At 42.9% G+C, this 24894-nt stretch overlaps 2 protein-coding genes across 20 annotated transcripts in view; one reads left to right on the top strand and one right to left on the bottom strand.

Annotated features, from left to right (window-relative positions):
* Rb1 (RB transcriptional corepressor 1) overlaps positions 1-7398 on the top strand; it is a 130924-nt gene extending 123526 nt beyond the window's left edge. The window contains exons 24-27 of the mRNA XM_021181654.2: positions 99-129; positions 3585-3727; positions 4328-4377; positions 5610-7398. Of these exons, the coding sequence (XP_021037313.1) occupies positions 99-129; positions 3585-3727; positions 4328-4377; positions 5610-5683 (298 nt within the window). The 3' untranslated portion in view covers positions 5684-7398. The remainder of the gene's footprint in view (positions 1-98; positions 130-3584; positions 3728-4327; positions 4378-5609) is intronic.
* A 3915-nt stretch (positions 7399-11313) lies between these two features.
* Rcbtb2 (RCC1 and BTB domain containing protein 2) overlaps positions 11314-24894 on the bottom strand; it is a 49080-nt gene continuing 35499 nt past the window's right edge. For 18 of the 19 annotated variants that reach the window (XM_029468815.1, XM_021181209.2, XM_021181210.2 and 15 more), the window contains 5 exons: positions 21539-21729; positions 20717-20843; positions 18197-18336; positions 16790-16920; positions 12714-12945 (listed from right to left, as the gene is read on the bottom strand). In XM_029468815.1, coding sequence (XP_029324675.1) covers positions 12805-12945; positions 16790-16920; positions 18197-18336; positions 20717-20843; positions 21539-21729 — 730 coding nt within the window. In that variant the 3' untranslated portion in view covers positions 12714-12804. Of the gene's footprint in view, positions 12946-16789; positions 16921-18196; positions 18337-20716; positions 20844-21538; positions 21730-24894 lie in introns of all 19 variants that reach the window. The other variant, XM_029468824.1, reaches the window with a different exon arrangement.

The following is a 24894-nucleotide window of genomic DNA, read 5'->3' as shown; positions in this document are numbered from 1 at the left end:
TGGAGGTTGAGAGTGATGTGCCTGTGTTCATCTCGGCACGTCTGCACGGTCTGTGTCTGGTTCTCACAACTAACTCACACTTTATCTTAACTTGACAGAATCTTGGTCTCAATTGGTGAATCATTTGGGGTGAGTATTTTTTATGAACAGTGGTGTCATGCAATGTTCTATAAAATATACCGGACAGTGTGATGCAAGAGCTATGTGCCCCTGCATCATACTTTATTTAGTGTTCTGCTGTTGAGCATCTTGTGTGGACATCAGTGACTTATATTGCAACTGAAAAAGAAATAGAAGATTTTCATAATTTGAGATTAAAGGCACTGTTGCCTAGATAGGTCCTTTAGGCTGTCTCAGGTTTATTTTCAAATCAGGTTTAACTTTGAATAATATTCATAATTGGGAAACTTGCAAGTTTTTCTAAACATTTCTCTGAGATTATGTAATATACATGTAAATAGTCATTTGTATACACACATAAAGTGTTTTTATGCTCCCAGTACTCCCAAAGTGAAACATGAATTCTCCAACTGTATGCATAGCTGGTGTCATCCGGTCCAGTTCAGTCTGACAGATTACCCAGCAGTCTTTGGATCCCACTGGCTCCAGGGCTCAGGTCATTAACTTTGCCCAGGTCATAAGTGGCAAGTTCCTGGGTTGCACTAATTTTCTAACCAAACTGGCCAACAGTCAGAGAATCCCTGTAATATCTTTCTTTTCCAGTTTGACCATTTGCTACAATACTCACAAAACTTTGGAAAATGGTTTACTGACCATAGCAGTTTATTACAAAAGATACAGATGAGCAGCCAGATGAAGAGACACATAGGGTGATGTCCACTGGGGCTTCTAGCCCGCTCCTGTGGAGTCCGCATCTCCAGAGCTCTCCCAAGCCTAATGCTAAAGGACTGGATTTTGTACAAATAGTTGATTAACTAAATGTCTACCCACTTTCCCTACTCTGAAGGTTAGGAACTGTGGTTGAAAATTCCCAGCTTCTAACCAGGGCTTGTCTTTCTGACTCCATACTGATACTAAGGGCCTATCAGGAGTCTCTTTATTAGAACAAAAGATGGCCCTATCTTCCTTATCACTTGGGAAGTTCCAAGGGTTTTAGGAGCAGGAATAGAAGACAAAGGCCACATATCTTTCTATGTGGTAACATGTATGTATATAATCTCATGGAAATGTTTACAGAAGTTTGAAGTGAGGTACTCTGAACTGAAGCACCATAGCCTCTGCAGCATGGCTCTGGCACTGACCTCCTCCCCCCCCCCCCCACCCCCACCCCCCACCCCCGCGCTCTAACACTCCTTCCTGTACGTACTCACCCCACCTCCCGCTGCCTTCTGCTCCCTCTTGGTGCTAGTCTTTCTCTGATCAATAAGGAACTGAGGTAGTGTGATGATGCACCGGGTAAAGGTGCTTGCTGCATAAGCCCAGGGGCCTGAGTTTGACCCCGAGAACCCACATGAAAGATGGCAGGAGAAAACTTGACTCCTAAAGTTTGTCCTCTGATGTTGGCATGTGCACCACAGTACACATACTGTTATATTCACACACAGTGTGCACACATATATAACAATAATAAATATAATTTTTTTTAAATAATTGGTTTCATGATGAGCCAAGCACAGTGGTTTATAATCTCAGGAGACTGAGGCAGAAGGATCAAGAATTTGTGACTACTTGAAAATGAAAAATCAGTTCTCTCTAATGGAGTCTCTCTGAGGATACAAACTATATTTTCAGGGCAGGTCCTGTACCCAGCAGTAGATAATTTACACAAAACAAACTCAGTGTCAACTTTGGAAGCTCCTTTTTGTCTCCTAGGGCTTTTTTTCTTTATGTATATATTACAGCTTTCGGTTTGTGTGTTGAGCGGATTCTTAGGTGTACCAACCCGTGTCCCTGCATCTATGTGCCCACCTCATGATTTTTCTTCTGTTTATTTGTTTTGTCATATTTTAGTTTGTTTTATTTTATTTATTATTATTCTTTAGATGCCTGTTTGTTTTCTAACAAAAGACAGAAGGGGTATAAATTCCAGTGGGAGAGAAAAATGGAGGGAAACTCAGTGGGGGGGGGGACTGATCAAAATATATGAACAACATCTAGTTTCAAAAAGAGAAAAAATAAAAAAGAGTTTGTGGCAAACCTGAGCTACATGGTGATTTGTAGGCCCACATGAGCTATATAGCATTAATGTTGTTTTAGGGGAAAACAAAAGAGAGAAAGAAAAGGGAAACAGAGGAAGAGAGGAGAAAGAGATGGAACAGCTGTGTGCACACCTGAGAGCACGCGCTAGTTCTGAGCCCTCCTAACACCAAGGCCCTTTCCTATGGCTCCTCCGGGTGTGCTGGCCCCAACCAGAACCTTAGTTTTGTTGCTACACCATACTGTAATTTTGATACTGTTATGAATTATAACAAATAATTTTGGAGATAGAGTTTTGCCAAAGGGGTCTTGACCCACAGGTTAAGAACCACTGCTCTAGCGGTTGGTTGGAGTTTATATGCTAAATAAAATGTAAAAGTTCATTTTACAAATCCTCACTGCTGTGACAGCTGATTGAAGCCGGGCTGTAGCTGCTGGGCTTTACAAAGGAGCTGTGGGACCATGCGGTTACACCTCACGCAAGGCAGCTCTGTAACAGTCATCACCCTTTTGCTTACTGCAGCCTGTGAAACAATGGAGACAATATTCATCCACGTAGTAATAAGGCCGTGGGACTTAGCTTCTGCCATGTTGAATATGTACTCTACATATACTTTCATTAAATTAAGCTGATCCTATCTAATGCACCAATCAGTTCATGTTTAAGTTCTATCTGAAAGTCTAATTTCATTTGTTGGCTTAAGTAACATGTAATATACATGCCTGAGACAGTCATGAAATGGAAGCTAAGAGACAGACTGTTTCCACATTCTTATCTACTGGGTGAGATCAGGTGGTGTGCCTGTTCTGGCATGTCTTACCAAGGTCACATGTCTAGTAATATTGCCTGGACTAAAATTGTGAAGTTTTTGAATATTTAAGTTAAAAACCTTTATAAATTAGTAACATTTCAACAAATGCCATCCATTATCAGTGATGGTTAGTAATATATCAACATCCATGTCTCAGCCTCAGCAAGTCAGTAAATCACAGCTCCTATGGCCGGCTTCTTGCTATGGAATCCTCTAAATCAAAACTGTCTTTTAAAAAAGGTTGTTTGGTTTTTTTAAATTTCAGTTCTAGAAATATGATCCACCTTTACTGCTTCTGAGAAGTCCTGGTTTCAAGCGTTGAGTGCCAGCAAGGCCGTAAGCTTAGCCAGTGCTTGACAGCACAGGGGTAGCACAGAATCAGAGCTGCTTGGGATAGATGGGAGGATTCAGGAGGAATGGGTGTTTAATGAAGGCAGAATTGGCATCCTTATGCTAGTTGTTTTTAAATCTGTCACTTAGTCCAGTAAGGCAGAGAATTAAAATGAAGAGATTACTTTTGCCTAACTTTTGGTGCATCTCAAAATAAAATTTGTAGCTGCTGACTTCAAAATGAGTCTATTTAATGGTTTAAAATAAGAACTCTGTAATTTACAGACATCTGAGAAGTTCCAGAAAATAAACCAGATGGTGTGTAATAGTGACAGAGTGCTCAAAAGAAGTGCTGAAGGCGGCAACCCCCCCAAACCACTGAAAAAGCTGCGCTTTGACATCGAGGGAGCCGATGAAGCAGATGGGAGGTAGGAACCATGGAGATGCTTGCTCCAGGTAGCTGAGCAGAGCACAGAGCCACTGTCAGCCCCGTCCTGAGTCCCCTCAGGCCTTGTCCTGCCAGTTTACCACTTTGTGAGAACAACTAAAGAAAATAGATGTGGGAGAAGGTGGCCCATGCCTTTAATCCCAACACTTGGGAGCCAGGTGAGGCCCCTCTCTGGGAGATCAAAGGCAGCCAGAGCTACACAGTGAGACCTTGTCTGGAAAAACAAGAGAAAACAACATACTAAGTGTAAAATGGTACAGTGGAAAGCAACATGCAGATCTGCCATCTATAAATTCATGATGACTTAGACATTACAAGTCTAACATGGACTTACACAGCTATTGATACAAATTTGTTAGTTTTAACATTAAATTAAAAAACTCTTGTAAATTCTAAATTATGCTTTATAAGAACCACTAAAAATGTATAAGATCATAAATTTGTGATACCTTTTTTTGATCACTTAGAAGCTTTTGAAATTAAACCAAAATAATAGCACAAATGTCATTGAACGCAGCAGAGTTACAGGAAGTTGCATGCATGCTTTTAAAATGTGGTTTTTTTTCCCCCCAATCTGCAGTAAACATCTCCCAGCGGAGTCCAAATTCCAACAGAAACTGGCGGAAATGAGTAAGTTCCCACTCTCTTACTTTGCAAACAGGGAAGAAGCATTTGGTTTCACTGAAGAAAACCTTTTTACTCTGAAGGAATCCACACATTATTCCTTCAAGTGGCACAGTTATTTATGCATTTACAAACTAGTAGTTCAAACAGGCGTATACAATTTACCTCACACATTGGTAGACTAAGTGTGTTCCACAAAGTGCGGGTCAGCACACTTTGAATAGCCTTAAGCTGATGTTGATCTGTACTTTAAAATATTATTTTTTGAAATTTTGTGCATGTATGGAGTTCTCCCCTCACTGGCCACCTTCCCACTTCTCCCAGGCACCTCCCCTTAAACTGCACTCCCAGCCTTATCTCCTCTTCCTTTTCCATAGCCACTGAGTCCAGTCAGTGCTGGTGGCATGCAGACAACTTTAGGGCCACCCATGGAGCACACACAAACCACCAGGGGCTTGGTAAACTTCCTTACTCTCCAGGCTTTGAGACAGTTTCAAACAGAGGTTTCCATTACTGGAAGTCAGATTGGTGGAAATTGGGATCAGGTCTGTCAGTGTGACAGCAATCTAGAATGGTGGGGCGAGGGGTTGTCGCTGAGTAGCAGAGTGTTTGCTGCCTAGTGTGCACAGGGTCTTGAGTTAAGTTCTCAGCACTGCAACAGACAGGCTGTATATACAGTAAATCAATAAAATGAATGTTATTTTTGGAATAGTATGACAAATTTAATTTCACCCTAAGCTATTATGAGACTAAAAAAATAAGTAGATGGAAGGAAGTGGTATTTTCTAACTGTTCTGGTTGTCTTAGGCACATAGCTGTGGTAGTAAGAGTAGCTGCTGCAAGATCCAGGAATAGGCAAAGAAAGGGACTTAGAAAAAGTAGAAGTGTTTAGAAGCTTGTGGGGGGCCACTGCCAGTGAAGGTGATGAGGACTTACAGGCAGGTACTGGACATGCATGGCAGCTGCCAGAGAAAGCACATAGCAGAACTGTACTTCTTCTGCCTACTTTTTAAAGCGCTTTCCCTTAAGTGTGTCGTTTGAACCTAAATTAAATATGCTAACCACTTAAAATACTAGTTATATGAATTAATACATTTCTATTGTATCTTTTCAAGTTTTGTGTGCCCCAACCCCACCCCACCCCACAAGACCCCATGTGCAGACATGGTGGGCTGCCTGCCCCTGGTCCACTTACCCAGAGTCCTCAGAACTATTAATATTCCTTGTTGCTTTTCCAGCTTCCACTCGAACACGAATGCAAAAGCAGAGAATGAATGAGAGCATGGATGTCTCAAACAAGGAGGAAAAGTGAGGACCTCAGGGCCCTGGACCCTCAGCCCTGGGGACACCAGACTCCTGGCTCCTGGATGTGACTAGTTCCCAGGTTCTGCTCATGTTAGAGATATAAAATGTGCAGGTACAAGCTGAATATTTGCGTGGGTGATTCGTAAGCCACTTCAATGTTGTAATCAATGGTATAGAATTGATAGCACACAGGATTGAGAATCTTGTGCAGATCATGCCATTTAAAATATGAAAGCAAGTTGTTTGCATTTCCAACATGAGCCTGCTGCCCTCAGAAGTGAGGCTGCCTCTGCAGGGGGTCCTAACAACCCCCTTACATCTGGCTGACTACTTTGCCTTTCCTCATGGCACATGTGTGATGTTTGCTCTTGGTTTTATTAATTTATATGTATTTTTTTAATTTAACGTGAATACCCTTAGAAAATGTGTCTTGTCTTCCAAATGCAAGTTGATTGACTGTCCACATTCAACCAAATTATCTTGAATCTTCTACTGAAACAGATTGTTACAAACTGGGAAAAAGTACTAATTTCTACACATTGGACTATTTTAATATTAGAATCTAATGTGCCGTGTGTTTGTTTCACATATTTTACTTTTGAAATACAAGCAAAAAAGTATAATCATATGATACTGTCTTACTACTGACACAGATTTCATACCTCAGACCCTCTAAGAACCGATTCTTTTATTCACCCAACACATACTTTAAACTGAAGACTATTGATAATACTCCAAGGTTGTTTTTTTTCTTTCAATCATTCAGATCACTGAATTTATAAGTACCCATGTAGTACTTGAAAGTCAAGTTTGGCCACAACTGTGCTTAAGAGGACCCTAGTACAGGACAACCCAAGTGCACTTTCTAATGTTTTTGGGTCCTGAAGAATCAAGATACAAATTAATTGTGTTTTACAAGCAGACTGTTAACTATAGAAGCCTTCAGTTTTTCCCTCATAGACGTGTCTAATTACATCTCAACAGTTCACTCTGTTCTTCTACATCTGGGGATGTTTGTGTTCTCTCTGGAATGGTACGTCTTCCAGGGTCTTTTGAACTTGCAGTTATCTATTTTTTAAGCCAATCTGGTCTCATAACTCTGGCTTCTTCAAAGCCACACCATTTCTAGTCCAGCTGTGCAGAAACTTCAGATTAAAACAGCTGCATTGAAAAAAGAGGCACTCCCTTCACCCCTCCACCTAAAGGTGTATTTAAATTATCTTGTGGGATTAACTTATTTAGAGATGGTATAATTTAAAATAGGTGATATTTAAGGTAGCATCAGCTAGCATTTAAGAAAATCACTTTTTCTAAACTCCATACTTTTTGAAAAGAAATCTGGTCTTGTTAGGAAACAAATTTCTATTTTGTCCTCAATTTAGTTTCAGTTTTACTAGTTTGATAGTTATCTCGATAACAAAAGCAATAGACAGCTTCCCCCATTTCTTCATTAAGTTTTGCATGATCATCACACAGATTAGTTAGGTTTTAGGTCAAGGGCTTACCATACTTCTAGGTCTTTTGCTAGTAAGTTCAAGTTAGAATTAGTGACAGAATCATAGGAATTTTCAGAGATCCTGCTTTGAGATTTCTTAAAGCTGCAGACACTGCACTATTGGTTTTGTTTTTTGTACCGGTTGAAACTATACATTCAAATTGCTATGTTCCTATTTTCTATAATAGTTTGTCTATTTTAAAATAAACTAGTTGTTCAGAGCTTTACTGGCGTGATATGGTCTCTGAGTTAAGTGTTTTCTGCATCTGAGGTTTCTCCTCACATCTTTTCCATTCTGATGACCGTCAGATTTACAGAAATATACTTTTTATGCGTACATATGGTATGTATTATATATTAATATATTCTGTTCTCTTGTGCCTTCTTTTTTATGAAATGAATTTGTTTAAAAAGCTGTATGCTTTGTGAGGCCCTCCCAGAAACAGGAAAAAGGAGACACTAAAAAGTTGAAAGCAACGTATACAGCAGGGTACAGAAAGACTGGGAAGGGACAGTAGGCGGCTATTTAGCTGCCAGCTGCCGGCTGCAGGGCCTTCCCACATTTGGACACTACTTTGTTGATAAACAGCAGCAGATCTAAGCAGACATGAAAGTAGATGAGAGGAGGCCATGCGCAGTCGTGAGCTTGTGCAGACTTGTGGGCTTCAGAACAAGAGACGTCTGTAGGGTCTCCGCCAGACACGGATACAAAACATAAGATCAGACAGGACCACACAGATCTGACTGTGCTACAAACGCTCATAACCGAAGCAGCTGAGGCAGGACGGTATATGTGGGAAGCCAGCTTGGGTTACATAGAAGATGTCAAAAAGAGGTGGAGAGGAGATAGACTGGCAGACAGGGGGAAATGTTTACAAAAGACACATCTGAGAAAGAACCGTTACCTAACATATACAAAGTTCAACAGAATCACAAGGTCATTTAAAACTGAGCCAAAGACCCGTCCAGGGAGATCACCAAAGAAGCAGCAGATGTCAAGGAAATGCATGCAGTAACTGTGCAGGTCATGCATTATCCAGGGGATGCACAGGGCGTCAGCCGCAGCGCTGCACACCAGCTGGACACCACCAAAGGCTGGGACAACAGAACTCTCCTCCATTGCTAGTGAGAAGACTTCTCAGCAGTGACTTACGAAACTAAACACAACCTTACCCTAAGATCACAGTCAGGCACCGCCTTGTGATTTACTAAAAGGAACTGAGAATATGTCTACACAAAACCTGTACAGTTCTTTGACCACTTCCTCACAATTGCCAAACCCTGGAAGCAACCAAGATACCTTTAAATAGGTGAATGGATAAACTTGTAAGTCCAGAGAGTAGAACTGTTATTCAGCACTGAAAAAAGCTACTAAGCCATGGAAAGAGAATGGAACAATTTTTAGCATCTATCACTACATAAAAGAAGGTAGTGTGAAGAATCTGCATGCCAAGATTTCAGTGGTGTTTTGGAAAAGGTAAAACTGAAGACAGAAGAACAGTGAGGGGATGGAGAGGGCTCAGCAGTCAAGAGGACTTGTTGCTCTTGGGGGGAACCTCGGTTCAATTCCATATGGTTCACAACCATCCAGAACTCTAGTTCCAGGGACTCCAGCCCTATCTTCTTCCCTCTGCAGGTAATAGGCACATACGTGTTGCACGTAACAGTTATGGAGAAAAAATATTTCTACATATATGTTTTTAAAAGGCCAGTAATTGTCAAAGGTTGAGGAGGGAGGAGAATGGATAGGTAGACCACAGCTATTCCATGTGATATTGGAACAATGGAGGTGAGCCAGTGTATTTATTTGTCTAAACCCACAGAAGGTATAGTACCAAGAGGGAAACTTACAAACTAGCCCTCATAGGATAAGGTTGGGTGAAGGTTTTCATCAACTGGAGCAAGTGTACCACTCGGGAGGAGATGCTGAATGTGTCAGGGTAACACATGTTGGTAAAGTAGGAGACAGAGGAACATATCTATACCATCTCAGTTTTTATGTAAAATTATAAAACTCTGAAAAAATTTTATGGCTTTAAAACAAGTAACTACCCTGGTTTTATATCAACCTGACATAAGTTTGAATTACTTCAGAAGAGGGACTTGAAACTGAGAAAATACCTAAGACTGGCCTATAGGTTAGTCTGTCAGACTGTTTCTTAATCACTGGTGTGGGAGGGCCCAGGCCAGTGTGTGTGGTACCACCTGTGGGCAGGTAGTGTTGGGTTGTATAAGAAAGCAGGCTCTGTAAGCCATGGAGAGAAAGACAGCAAGCAGCAATCCTCCATGGCCTCTACTTCATATCCTGCCCTGAGAATTAAGCTGAAATAAATGTCTCCTTCCCAAGTTTGTTTTGGTCAAGGTACCACAGCAATAGTAACTATAATGACTATATTTAGTCAGTTTGACTACATCTGGAGTGAACTACAATCCAGAAGTGGAGGGCAAATTTTTGCTTGGTTTGAAGTAGGTGAATACACTTCTAGTCCAGACCTTTAAGATATGAGGACCTGAATCTTAAGACTGAAGGACACAGGCCTTTAATTTGAATCTTAAGATGCAAATGCATGCCTTTAATCCAAATCTGGATTTGAGAAGACATACCCTTAAATATGGGCCGTACCTTCTGCTGGAAGTCTATGTAAGGACTTAGCAGAAGGGAACTGTTGCTCTTTGCCTACTTGCCCTTGTCTTGCTAGGACATCCATCCTTTCACTGGCATTGGAGCCTACCTCACTGGGATTCCAGTATATACAGAAGACCAGCTAAGATATCCAGCCTTGTGGGACTGAGCAACTACTAGATTCTTGGACTTTCCATTCACAGCTAGCCATTGTTTTATTGGTTAGACTACAACCTATAAGCTATTTCAGTAAATCCCCTAAGTATCTTTAATTTTTTTCAAAACCTATTTCTAATGAAGGTTCTTAAACACCTTAACCTCTCTTGTAGTCCACCAGTCACCAAAGGTAGTAGAAAAGAAAGGATACAGGGGAGGTGGACCTGTTTAGAATTGGTTCTTGGCAAGTGGACCTGTTTAGAATTGGTTCTTTGGAGCATTTCCCATCTATGTTGTCTGGAAATCAGCACTTTAGTTCACAGGTTAGCAGCGGCAGCTAGATCCACTTGCAGACACTTCATGGATACACCAGCAGTCCAGTTCAATAGAGTCAGGATAGCAAAGAAGAATCAGTAGCTAGGGCACTACCTAGCAGAGACAGCCAGGGCTCAGCCTTGGCATGAGTCAGCAGCAGGAGAGGCCAGCAGGAATGCCAGGAGTTGTTCTTGGTTATGCCTCTTTCAGGGAATCAAAGATCAGCGAAGACTGGAGACTAACAAGCATTGCACAGCTAGCTCTCTATAAGCAAGCCAAGCTTAGCTTCCTCCACTGTCCATAAAGTTCTTTTTATACTCCCTCCAAACATCACGTATCTTCTGCATGTCTTGCCTCAGTACATGTGTCTATCTCAGCTGACATCACTCTGTCAATCAGCCCAAGTCTGAGGATGTGGCAACAAAAGTAGCAGCACACCACCTGATGGGTTTTTTTTTTTTGGTGCACATGGAGTCCTGACAAATGCAGCTCAACTACAAAATGTAAGGAGGACCAATACATGCTTGTTAGTGAAGAATCCTTCATGTGTCCTTTCACGTTTGCTTTAGCAGAACATCCTTTCTCCTGTGTTTGCTTCAGCTAAACATTCCTTCAGGAGTCTGCCTTAGCCTTTCACTTGTGTCCATTTCAGCTAAATGTTCCTTTATGTGTTTGCCCCAGCAGAACACTATCCAACTGACTTTCCAAAGAACCCTTAAGATTCCACTTCATCCATCCTTCCATCCATCCATCCATCCATCCTTCCATATCTATGGAGAGAGGGGATAGAGGGAGAGATTGACTCATTCCTAAGTTCTGTGACTGTGGAGAACTCTTAATACAGTAATTTTACCAATAAACACCAAGGCAATAAAATTAATAACTGGCCTTTAAAAAATAGGAACCATTTATATCTTAGGGTCAACTTTGCTATAAGACATCTGAATATCTGCTTTTAATAAGTACAGATCATAAAAGGGATTTTTATCCACCTATGAGACAAAAGTTTGATACTTTGATTTTGTTATTCAACAATTTAAGAAGGCAGTTTGTTCTATCAAGTTCTTTATTATCAAATATACATGAGAATAAGATTTCTATTTCCAAAAAGATTTCCTTTACATAGTATCATATTGTGAGACACTTAGAGGAATCCAGTGCTACATTTTGTTCAGTTAGTTTCTCTTTTGCTACACAATGGCTTGTTTTGGTCTAGAAACTCATTTCTCCATCACAATGCTACCCATGAAATGTGTTCCTTTCTATCTAGTATTTACTAGTGCCTGGTTAAGAAACCTATTTTATAGTGACATAAAAGCTAGCTACAAGAAAAACCTATAATCAATCTTATAGAGAGAGACCCTCAGTATAAAGAAAATCAAAGGGCTTTATGCAATTACATAAGGCATAGGATTCCAGAAGTAACATTCAAAGTTAATGTTTTATTTTCAACAATGCCATTATGAGAAGTTAATGCAGAAAGTAGAAAATCAAAAGTAGCCCTTGGGCCTTTGACAACGTAGTTGCTAAGGCATTTTATGATTGCTAATAATGCTCTAAATTAGCTAGTTTCTCAGAATTACAAACTAAAAGAATATGAATATCAGTAATTACAGACTTCTAATTTTGTTTATTCCTTTTCCAACCTTCTAGCTGTTCTTGGTGCACCCTTATGATGGACAGTGAATTAACTGAGTGCCTTTTATATATAAGGCACTATGTTAGAGGCTAAAAATGTGGGCATGACAGCATTCCTTGTATAACTATGTATCAACCAGCTGAATACTGAACCATTTCTCCAGATTAGCAAACTATCAATGCCCCACAGATATCTACCATAGGTGACTCAAAGGAAGAAATGGTAACTATAATGTTTATTTTTTAGATGATACTTCTTCTTTCTCGACTTCAACCTCTTCCAAAACCTCCCAACTTTCCAAAAAAGACAACTAGCCAACAAAAGTGACAACAAAACAACAAAAGTGACAACAAAACAAAACAAAAAAGCACACTCACACACACACAAAACAGAGCCAAGAAAGCTGTTAGCGAGTTACTCATAAGCATTGGGCCTACCCTGAAAGAACAGGACACACAGGTATGAAATCAGAGACTGACAGCATGTAAGAGACCTGTACAAGCTCATACCAGACAGATCCCTGGTCAGAGACAGGAGGTGAACACAGTCCCCACCCACCTACCCACAAAGCTATTTCCAGTTGGCACGCGCTGGGAGAGGGAGATTCCTCACTAGGCACTGGTACTGGTACTCTTTCAGCTTCTATGTGGTATGTCATACCCAGCTGGAGCACTCAGTGCCTGCTACTGTAAATCTCGGGGTAGGCAGATAGAGAGAACTGACTACAGCCTTTTGACAGACGACAAGAATCTGGCCAGATGTCGTTCTCATCAACACTGTTAGTTACAGAGAAGTTGTTTGTCGATGGCTTTTTTTGGGTAATTACTATTTATTCGTGTATTTATTTATCGTTGCTGGGGTGAAATGGGAAGACTTAAGCATTCTCTTCCACATTCAGGATCAGTTCTTAAAGGCTCCGACTCTGCTGGCTTTGCTGATGAAGTTCTTTAGAAGATCGTGGTCCATTTCTGCAAAGCCTGACGTTTGTGTTACTACAGTCAGATGGTTGATGCAGAACCTGAAGCAGAACTCTTCCAAGTCCTAGGAGCAACAACAACAGCTTGATGAGTTTATATTCCCAGTGCAGCCCAACAAGGCAAGAGAATTTCTCTCAGAAAAAGGATCAGATGACCAGTAGGAGGGACTGTTAGCGCGATACAGCTACAGCAATTATTAACTACAATTAGTCCGTGTTTCTGAAAGTGTACATAACACAAGAGTCCAATGCAGCCAGGCCAAATGCCTAGCCTTTTCCTCCAAAAGAGGAACCTAAGCTAGGCATCCTCCAGCACCTTTTCCAGTCATCCCTTCCTTCCCTTTCAATGCTTGTTCACAGCACTGCCCTCCCCTGTGTTTTTAAATGCTTCTGCCTGTGAAGAGTTTGTAGACAAAAGGACAACATGACAACTGCTAATGCCAGGAAGCCTGGGTCATTAACATCCTTATTTTTCTCTGCAGGACAATGGGTGGGGTGGGTGGACTTCATCACAGTCACCCTTGATAATCTTAACGAGGAGTAACTAAGCAGTGGACTGTGTGCTTAGCACAGGTGAAGCTCTGGGTTCAGTCTCCAGAGCCAAAGTAATTTTTACAGAATTACATATGTATCAATACAAATGCATGTATTTATATAAAATCAGTGCTGAGGAATGAGCTTAAATCCTCGGGCAGAGTAGGCTTTCTAAGGAAGCGTTCTACACCCAGGTATGATCTGACTCAGCACAAAGGTACCACCACCTGTTCATATTCAAAGTTTAAAGTTCTGTCTCTGTTGTTGAAGCTATTTATAAAATATAAAGCTCTCAACAGTTCCCAAGAAATTATACATGTCCATTGCCTATTATAGTCTTTCCTCTAAATACATGGATGTAAACTCTAGCAAATGCTGAAGATGAATGCAGAAAAATAAACAGCCATGCCAACATGCACGCGAACCCATAGGACATTTCCCCTGTGAGAAAGAAAACTAGCTACACAAGGGGAGTGTAATCATGCCATCCCATAACAGACTGGCAGTCTGCTGGAGTCTCAGTGGCAGTGGGACATTTCTGCCCCACATGAGCTCTTGAAGACAAAACGGAATAGTCATGTCCCTGCATGACAACAAGAATGTGCTGTCTGGATAAATGCCAAATACCCTGAGAGCCACTCAGTAGCAGACAGCATAGGAAAGGATACATGACAGAGTGGCACCGCTTAGGCTGAGTTCGACAGAATGTTGGAGGGATGCCCACCCACACCAGGACTGATGCTATGGAGGTGGGGAGATGAGCCCTTCAGTGTCTTAGAGATCCAGAGTCAGGAGAGTTAATAATGACTGGGAAACCAAATGTTCCTAAGAAACTACCACTTAGGTCTATCTTCCTTTGGTTTTTGGACTGGGAATTTCCCATAATTATTTTTAAAATGGAATTCAGAAAGAGTTCGTGGGATTAAATAAATTGATATAGAGTAGAACTGACCTCCCAGAGAATTCTGACTGTATAAGACAAGCTCTTTATTATTTTTCCAACACTTTCTCTACTTAAATGCTATTGTTTTACACAGCCACCTTTTAATAAGAGGTCTTAGTTCTGTTCCCTGTTCATCCTTCTGGAACATGACTCATACGTCATCCAATACTTCCTCTTACTCTGGCTATGCGAGCGAATGGGGCCTCCTGCTTTACTCAGAAGAGGCTCCATAAAGCCCTTCTCCTCACTTCTGCCTCTTGCTAAAAACCTGTGGACATTCCTCTTTGGGTATCATAGTGAATGGTCCATGATTAATATAAGGCCTACCTCCTGGCTCTACCATTAGGTCACACTGCCCCACCTATTTGAGGACATGCTCTAGCAACTGTCCCTATCAGCTTGCTTTTCAAGCTGTTGACCTGTTTACACAAACATGCATTGATTATCTCAGCCGGCCCTTCAATCTGTTTCCCATTAAATCTGTAAGTAAAATGATCAGGAAAAGCTGTTTCTGGCTCTCCGGTTGCCAGTTCCTCGCTTCCATTCTCTCAGGCCTTTCCGCAGGGCTCCACTGCAACAATGTAGCTTTCGTACTGGAGCAGAGCATGCAACCTGACTCACTAGAGCTTCAGAGTATTTAAGGATTTTTCTCAACTCCTGAAACACCTGTCCTGAATTGTGCATTTCTAAATATTTGAAATTTCACTTTTCATTCAACATTAAAAGTGACTTTCCCGTGGTACTTCTGTAGAGTCCTCGGCTAGTGTCCTCTTACAGCTCTCAGGACACTTCTCCCTACACTGCAGACTGGCTCACTGATGTCTTTTCTGCATGCTTCACAGACCCTTGAGACCAGATTCCTAGTGTATCTCCTAAAATGCTGCTCTTAGTCGCCCTAGCCGACTGACTGGGTGCTCTCACCACACTCCATCACACAGTAAGACTGTTCATCTTTTCAGTTACGCAGCCCAAAATTCTTGACATGAACCTTAATCTATCCTTCCCCATTCCCATCCCACATCCAAGACATCAAGTATAATTAGAATTCAAGCACTTTTCAACATTCCTATAGCCAACGACTTGGGTGAGGCTACCCTTACCACTTACTGGTGGACGCAGCCACCTCACTGGACATTCCCTACTACCAACCAACCTACTCCATGTGGATACAGTTGCATGGTGTTTTGGTTTTGTTTAAATATTGAATGAAAAATGAAACTTCAAGTATTTAAAAATACATACAAGTTTTAAGAATTTAAAAATATATACAAGTTAGGCCTAGTGGCTCAGGCCTATTTTTCAAGACACTTAAGAGCCCAAGGGCAAGAAAATGGCAAGTTGGAAACCTGTCTGGGCTACAAAGTGTTCAAGGTTAAACCTGGACTAGTAGTGAGATCTGCCTCAAAATAAACAGAAGACAGCTGGGGATATAGCTCAGAGGTCAGCTCTTGCCTGGCTAGTACAAAGCTCTAAAATTCAATGTGTAGAACCACAAAACAAAGTTTTTAATAGAAAGTAAAGGAAGGCGGACTGAGCTCTGCCCTGGGGTGCTGGGGGCAGCCAGGCCCTATGGACGGGACAGTCATAAAGTCTGCTCCCTGCATTGTTTCCTCCCGCAGACTTAGAATCCCTACATAAGCATGTTACTGTTTACCAAAAAGGAAAAGGGCACTCCGTCTTTACCAGTCTCCCTCGCTAATCTATTTTTTAAAAAGTCAATGAGGAGGGAGGATATCCTTATACCAAGAGGAAGCTGACTCCAAGAAGCTATGGCCTGTTTCCTACAGATTTAGCTCTAAATTAAGGCTCTTTCCTTTCTTTATCTTGACAATACACAGCCACTGTAGAAAGTTCAGGAAGAGAGCAAGGAGAAGGAAATACAAACCACGTCTGATCTCCCCGTGCAAGTATGTGCTCTTTAAGGGCAGGATCATCTCCTGCTTCTCTCATTCATTATGTTTGCCATTTGTCCTTTGGCTCATTTTTTTCCCAGTCAAACTGCCCATATTTTCTTTTCATTTTTTTTCTATGAAGAACTTGCTTTATTGTATGTTATGAAAACATTTTCTCAATGTGTCATTTATTTATGTGTGTGTGCTTGTCTATGGTGCATGTCACAGCACATGTATGGAGCTCAGGGACATTTTGGAGACAGTTCTCTCTTTCCATATGTGGGTCCTGAACTCACACTGTGAGGCTTGGCAGCAAGCTCCTTTACCTGACAGTCATTTCATGCTTGATGTAGAAAGATTTTAATCACTGGAAATTAGGTCTCCTGGCCTTTCACAGTGTCTTCTAATGTTCCTGAGACACGTTTGATGTCATTATAGTCACATAAGTTCTCTAGGACTTTATTTCTGTGTGTTGCATTTTCATCTACCTACACATTACCCATTAACCCACTGTGGCTCACTGGAAGATGCTTTTCTTACCTGGGCATCATACTTGACAGCAGCAGAGAGCAGGGCAATAGCATTCTCCTCACAGATTCCTTGCTTGATAGTTTGTTGACAGAGCTTTTTCAACCGAGTCTCACTGTAAAATGTAGCCAGATCTAACAATCCTGATGGAAAGAAGAATTTATTGCGGGTGTGCTCTGAGCACCTGACCATTGAGGTCCAGTGCTCAAAGGGCTGTGACGGGCTTCCGTCAGGCAAAATGAGCTCTACAGCACTCAAGACGCCATCACAGCACCCTGGGAAGACAGCTGAGCTGAGCTGACACTGACAACGGATAGGAGTTAACATCAGAATGGCTTGAATAATTTTTCCTAGAAATAAAACAGGTTTGTGTTTCTCTGTGTTTCCCCTCTCCCGGGTCAGCAGAATCTTTGGAGGCCATGCCCACCAGCACATATGTTGTCACGGAATTAAAAAGAAAGCCGACTGGGTTGGGAGTGGGCAGTGACACGGTGCACAAGCTCAGCGGGCCAAGCCTGCCTTCTGTTCCAGCACCAAATAACACAAAGGAACCCCCTGTCATGGGCACATCTGCCTCCCGTCCTCCAACCCATCTTTCTGCTCCTCTTCAGCATCACTCCTGGAGAGCAGTCTCTTAGAGAGCAGTCTCGTTAGCTGTCTCTCTCTCTTGCCACTGTCTGAAGCTGCCCCACGGGTTGAGTCTTCCCACACGTAAATGGGCTTCACTGTGCCAAATTCAAAGACTGATCTGGAGTCGTCTTATTCAGCACTCACCCAGAGTGTACTGTGGGGACATGCTCTGACCCTGGGCACTCTGTTACTTGCTAATGTTTCTTTTCTCTTTAATCAGTGACTCTTCTTTTGTTCTCTTGGCTAGGCTATTTTCCCTGGGCATGACCTGGTCTTCAACCCTCACATTCTTATTCATTGATTTCTCCAAATGAAAAAAAAAATCTATTATCTATATAATAGATTTCAGATTGTGAAATGTTTAACTGAGTTACCTAAAATGCCCACTTTCACAGCCGAGTGTAGCAGACATGGCCTTGATCTACTCTGGGACAATGACGAAGAGATCTTCTAGGGCTCTGCATTCACAGACAAGATTCACCATCTGCCCTTCCCTCCATGCTTGCCTGTGATGCTCCAGTGGTGATCGGTGTTCTAGTGACCTCTTACTAGACCTACCCACTCAACCTTCATATGTAGTAGTGACAAGGGAAGTCTGCATTCTGGGCCTGAGGGTGTAGCTCAGTGGCAGAGTCTGAGAAAGGCAAATGCTACATCCAAGTACCAAAAGGAGAAAAGCGCAAGTTCAGCATCACCAGAAGAGCTCCTGCAAACGTCACAGCGTCTGTCTCCTGGCCTTCCTAATTATTCAACATTCGCCAATTTCTTGGTAAGGTCTGTGATGATTACCTACTGCCTCCTCAGGAGAGAGGCTGATGTTATCTGTGTACAGATACTCCAGGAAAGCTCGGAACACAGGATACGAAAACTCGCTCATTTCTACAATATCGTCTTCACTGTCTTCTAATGAAGAACGAAAATGTTCACACCTGAAAGAAGAAAGGAAGATCATAGCCCAGGTTCTAGGCTGGAGTCAAGGGACTACCTGAAGACTTTCTCTTGAAGCTGTATACCTTTCCTGTTTGCTAGCAATAATAGGAAGTGGTAGAACCTTTAAGAGGTAGGGTTAGAGAAGGGAACTTAGTGTGGGGTCTATCACTGGGGCAATGCACTGAAGGGGACTTATGGAGACCAAGCTCCTTTGTGACCCCTGATTTGTGACAGTAGTAGGGTGGTTCCAGTGGGCACTTCCCACCAAGATATGGTGCCTTTTAGTAGGCCCCAAACAAAACCTCCAAATCAACCCCAAGCCAAGGTAAGCTTTCAAGCTGGAGTTACAATTCAGTCGCACTAAGTAAGCAAATAACCTTTATGTCAGTTACTTATCTCAGGCATTTTCGTACAGGCACAGAACACTGCCAAAAACCTTGTCATTGCCTTGGCTCCTTGCTTTTCAATTGCCTAATCGGCAAGACTGCAAATGCAGCCTGTTGCTGCTGCTGCAGGTGGCCCAGCAGCTGACAGACAATGCAGCCTGCTGGACTAGGGGAGATGGGGCCCAGGGAGGTGAGAGAGGGGAGGGAGACGGGGAGAGACAGGGGATCTCTGGCCTCCTTCTCACTATCTTTACTGATAAGTATTGTTTTTTTGTTTGTTTGTTTGTTTTTTAAGTATTATTTTTATAACTGATTAATTATGTCTCTTTACTCCATTCTGTCTGAATTATGTCCCTAAAAGTTCCCAGGTGATGATCTAACCCTAGTTACTGACACTGTGAACTTATGTGAAGACAGGCTCTTAATAGAAATCATCATAAGCCACATCACTGTGGTAGACCCCATGGCAATCAGACAAAGGAGAAGACTGGGACACAGGCAGACTCGGAGAATGCTACGTGTCATGCCTCAGAAAGACAAAGATTGCCACAAACCACAAGCTCAAGTGTAGGCCTGGTTCTTCTCCCTGCCTCAGAGAAAACACCATACTGCTAAATATGATAAAGTGCGTTGTCATGGTGTGGGCTGAGCATGTACAGTGTGTGCTCTGTCACAGTAAACTAAACCCCCATTTCCTTTGTGAAAGTATAGGCTCCATGGTGAGAGTGAACCAGGTGGCACTATGTGACCTTTCAGAATGGGAACTTGACACCAAAATACCTAATATTGGGTTTCAATGGGAACTTGAGACCAAAATCCCATATTGGGTTTCTGAGTCACGGAAAGAGGGTTTCAATATCTTTGACACAGTGGCAACACAGTCCCAGATCATCATGCTAGGAAGGAAAGAGGCAGGCAGGAAAGAAGAGATGCTATATAATTTCATACATATGAGCTTCTAGAACATGCGTAGTGTGTATGAAAGGAAAAAAAATCATTGGCTGCTCAGTATGGGACTTGGGATCTTTGGGGAAGATTTTTCTATCTGCAGGTAGGGTGGTGGCTTCAGAGACTGTGACATGGAACAAAGATAAGGTGAATATCATGCACTGCTCACATAAATAAATGTAATTTATTTACATTTATAAATGTAAATGTAATAAGTGTGATTTAAAACATTTTTGTGTTGGTATCACCCAGGTCTTCTTGGTCTGGAAAAACCACTTTTTTTTTTCCTCCAGCATGGCTGTATCTGAATCCAGCTGTGTTCAGGACTGTCTGCAGGGCTGTGTTCAGGGCTGTCTGCAGGGCTGTGTTCAGGGCTGTCTGCAGGGCTGTCTGGAGGGCTGTCCGCAGGGCTATCTGCAGGGCTGTGTTCAGGGCTGTCTGCAGGGCTGTGTTCAAGACTGTCTGCAGGGCTGTGTTCAGGGCTGTCTGCAGGGCTGTGCTCAGGGCTGTCTGCAGGGCTGTGTTCAGGGCTGTCTGCAGGGCTGTGTTCAGGGCTGTCTGCAGGGCTGTGTTCAGGCCCCAGGCAGTAAAGTAAATCAGAGCATTTGGCTCTGTTCCAAGGGCAAAACATACTCAGCACCAAGCTACAGCCAGAGCTTTCATGGCTTATTCCCTGAACAAACCCAGTACTTGTGGCCCACCTTGCCTTCCACATCTTGTCTCATTCCCCCACTCCTACCCCATTGACACTGTGTGCTTTAAGGGCACAAACAGCCTCATCAGAGCTGCCTCTTAATTACTCAGGTGTCTGGCACAGTTCCCTTACTCAAGAGTCAGGATACCTGAAGTGATTGATAAATGAATTAATTTCACTCCTCAAAAGAGACCAGCTCTTACTAATTATTTTAAACATCTATTTAGTGTGACACACACCCACAACAGCAGGCATGTAGAGGACATGAATGGGAGCCAGCTCTGTGTGCCTACCCACCATCTGGGTCCCAGGGATCATTAGACACTCTTGCCCACAGAGGCCCACTCTTACCTAATTTTGAGAAGGACTTTGTGAGCATAAATATATTTTCCATCAACCAGAAACTTGAGGTCTGCAGTGTCAGGGTTGTCAAACTCCCTCTTCAGAGACTCGGCCACAGTGAGGTGGTCGTCGGGTTCTAAGGGAAAGCAACACAGTGCTTCTGGGTTCAGTCACAGTTGAACATGACGGCAAGGAGGAGACCCCTACTCGCTGGGCATTCAGGAAATGCTGAATCCCCCAAACAACTGACAGCTATACAAGGCTTTTGCCTCTGGGTATGGATTTCACGCCTTTGAACATTCATTGTAAACTTGCCAAAGCCAAAAATGTTTCCAACTATTTCACTAACTGAATCAGATTTAAGATGTCCGAATGTCAGGCTGGGGAGATGGCTCAGTGGGTAAGAGCACCCGACTGCTCTTCCGAAGGTCTGGAGTTCAAATCCCAGCAACCACATGGTGGCTCACAACCATCTGTAACAAGATCTGACGCCCTCTTCTGGAGTGTCTGAAGACAGCTACAGTGTACTTACATATAATAAATAAATAAATCTAAAAAAAAAAAAAAAGATTCTAATTAAAAAAAAAAAAGAATGTCTAGACTGTTTCTAGATAAAAAAAATAAAAGACAACTTTCAGATTGAAAGCAATCACATCAAATTACCTCTAATTAGTATTGTGTTAGTTCCCAATAGTTTTAGTTCCCCTCCCTGAGGGCCCCCAGAAAGAAGTTCATTAGATCCTGTACCCAAAGTCCTAAGGTCACACAGCAAAAGTACCAGTCCTCTTCCTCGTTCTCAGAACTGTCCCAAGAGGATAAGGACAAGCTTACCCACGGAGAGAAGGCGCCAAGTGACAGCAGGGGTGGCGAAGCAGGCAAACACGTCATCAGTGCAGCAGAAGTGGGTGAGATGTGGAAGGATCACCGACTGGCCCCGGCACTGGCCCCACATGTACACGTGCCCGCCCTGGCTCTTGGCAGCAGATGTGTGGGCAGAGTGACAGGCTGCAATCTCTATGATTCTAAATTCACAAGCAAACACCACAGAGATACATTAACAGGAAGACAAGAGCTGGCCTCTCCTTCCCCGAGTGCACTTGTCTCAGACTGTGCCGACTAACTAGCTGACAGAAGTGGATAGGCCCAAGGAACAGAAAGAACAAAGCAAGACTTGGACAACTCACTTCCTAAACTTTCAGCCACCAAATGCTGGAACCATACTTAAGTGACATTTATAACTTGAGGATCTATTGATTACCAATAGGCCTTAAAAATATATGCCATCTTACTTTGAGTTAAAAATGCAAAGTTTAAGCTGGGCGTGGTGGCACACGCCTTTAATCCCAGCACTTGGGAGGCAGAGGCAGGCAGATTTCTAAGTTCGAGGCCAGCCTGGTCTACAAAGTGAGTTCTAGGACAGCCAGGGCTACACAGAGAAACCCTGTCTAGAAAAACAAACAAACAAACAAACAAACAAACATGCAATGTTTAATCCTTAAAAGCATTACTAACTAGATAATAAAGGCATGGATCATCTTACCTGGGTCAATGCATAAAATCTCAGGGTAGGATGGGGTTCTATACATAAACTAGCTCAGCAGGAAAACTGCCCTGGGCTTGTCCCTGTCACCAAAACCAAACCCTCAGGTACTTTACAAGGAGAGGGCTGAAAAGTCACCCTGGCTTCTGCTCTGTACAATGAACTCAATAGTTTGTTGTTTTAATGCCAGAGATCAACCCTGGGACTTCTGCATGCTGAGAGAATGAGATCTACTGAATGGATTCCGGGCCTCCTGCATGCCAAGAGGATGCCTTACACTGATGGCTCCTGGGCCTTCTGCACACTAAAAGGATGTGATATACCGAGTGGATCCCTATATGGGCTGGGCACAGTGTCTGGTACAGCAATCAGCACAGCAGGGCCTCCACTCTATGCTGCTCCTGCAAATCAGAACTTCCTGCTCTCTCTCTTCACATCTACAATTGGGCAATCTCACGCCACAAGATGAAGTGGGCTAAGCCAAAGGAGGGTGTAAACAGAAGGAATGAAAGAAATAAGCAGAAACAGAGACCGTCAGTCGGTTCAACAAAACCACAGGGACGTGAGTGACCAGCTGAGTGACCCTTTCTGTCTAAGGATTAAAACGGGGAACTACAGTGTCACGCGATTTCAATAGGACTGTTTGGGAACTGTGGCTAGTGTACTAATCCTGATCCCTTAGGTTACATAAATAACTTGTTTTCAGATCCATGACTGGAAATGTAGCATAAAAGATTCCACTTTGACTTTTAGTCTCATGAGTTAGGGCAAAGCCAGGACGTCTGGCAGTTTGGTTAACTCATCGCTGCACAGCTTTTAGTGAAATGCCTCTTACACAGAGATTGTATTGGGGTCATGCACTTGGGTTGGCAGACCTTGTCTAATCTCTCCTAACGTTTGTGTGGTTGGATCAAGGAACTGACTTCCACAGCTGGTGCTCTGCAGACTGGCCCTGCACAGTGGGAAAATGGCCCAAACGATCTGGTTTTCTAAGTATATGCTTTTCAGCAGATATGGAAACAGGAGGACTCAGCCAATGAAATCCATCTACTAGAAGGAAAATGTGCCCACTGCTCTCACCTCACAGAAGACATAAGGGCCTCAGTGGCGGTCATCAGAGCCATCCTGGTTTGGGCACAACACTAGCTCTGAGGCAAAAGTAGTTTGTATAAGCCATATCATTTATACTCTTATTATCAGTTTTATTGGTTTGGTTTGGTTTGGTTTGGTTTTTTTTTTTTGAGACAGAGTTTCTCTGTGTAGCCCTGGCTGTCCTGGAACTTACTCTGTAGACCAGGCTGGTCTTGAACTCAGAAACCTGCCTGCCTCTGCCTCCTCCTCCTCTGCCTCTGCCTCCTAAGTGCTGGGTTTAAAGGCATGTGCCACCACTGCCTGGCTTTATTGTATTTTTAAGGGAAAAAAACTCAAGGTAGGGAGAGCAAAATGCACAACTTATAGACAGGCTGGGCACAGGCTACCAAGCAGCCACTGTCCCAGAGGCAATGAAATGAGGTAGTCCCAAAGACTGGGGCATCAAGGGCAGCTTGTCCCATGACCAACATCATTCAAACAGGTGCTGCAGGGGCCAGACTTGGAGCTCGGCTTCCACCTGGAGAGAAGCAGCAAACGAGAGTATAGCAGTCTACCAGCTCTGCTGTGTAAGACAGCAGACCTGGGAGCTACTGGGCCTGGCAGACTTTGGATTTGTCAGAGGAGCTGTCAGAGGAGCACAGAGACTGTGAGGCAGAGGAAAACCTATAGCCAAGCTACAGGCAGAGAGGCATAGTAAGACAGGAAAGAGGCACTGATAGGAGCTTCTACCTGGAACAGACAACTCAGTGTAGGGGCAAGTAAGCCATGGGGTTTGCTAGGAACCATGCTGTCTCTTACAACAAAGGCCCATGAGCTCAGTGTTGAGCTGATGTGACAGGTAAGTGGGAAAGAGCTCTGGACAAGGAGGTGAGGTAAGAAGACAGTGTTCTAAGGACAATGTGCATGACAGACAGCTGGGAGGTATCTGGGAGGACCCAGGGCAGGGCACTGCTTCAGCCAAGCCCCATCTTCAGGGTAACCTGGATGAACAGCCAAGGAGGAGTCAGACACGGCCCTGCAATGAAAGCCCTGAACACTATGGCCCTGCCGTACTGCATGGCTAAAGTCTTGCTGCAGTGAACTCCACATACAGAGAGCTCAGCAGCTAATAAAAGGGGGGTTGTTGTTGCTGCTTTGTTTTGTTAAGCACTCAGACATCTCAACTCTCACTAGCATTCTATGAGACAGAAAGACTAAGAATCTAATTCCCAGATGGAATTACATGGTTCTGTAACCACCCAGTGGACTACTAAAGACCTCAAGAGGCCACAGAATTATCAAAAATTCAAGGCTTGGCTAATTTTACATTATAATGAATTATAATATGCCTTTATGGGATAAACTTAAGAACACACGTGCCAAACCTTTTAAAAGTGTTTCATTTGGTTGAGCAGAGAATCCAGTGTACATAGGTTTCATTTTTCTTTCTCTATGAACAGGCACTAACAACTATAGACTCATCCCCTGCCCCACCCATACAATCCCTTCCTAATTAGGCTTCGCTGGAAGGAGCCCCAGAAGAGTAAGAAGAAAGTCATGACCCATGAATGAGCCT

This window comes from Mus caroli, chromosome 14 (genome assembly GCF_900094665.2).
Source record: "Mus caroli chromosome 14, CAROLI_EIJ_v1.1, whole genome shotgun sequence".
NCBI classification, from domain to species: Eukaryota; Metazoa; Chordata; class Mammalia; order Rodentia; family Muridae; genus Mus; species Mus caroli.
This window is presented reverse-complemented; position numbering and strand designations above follow the sequence as displayed.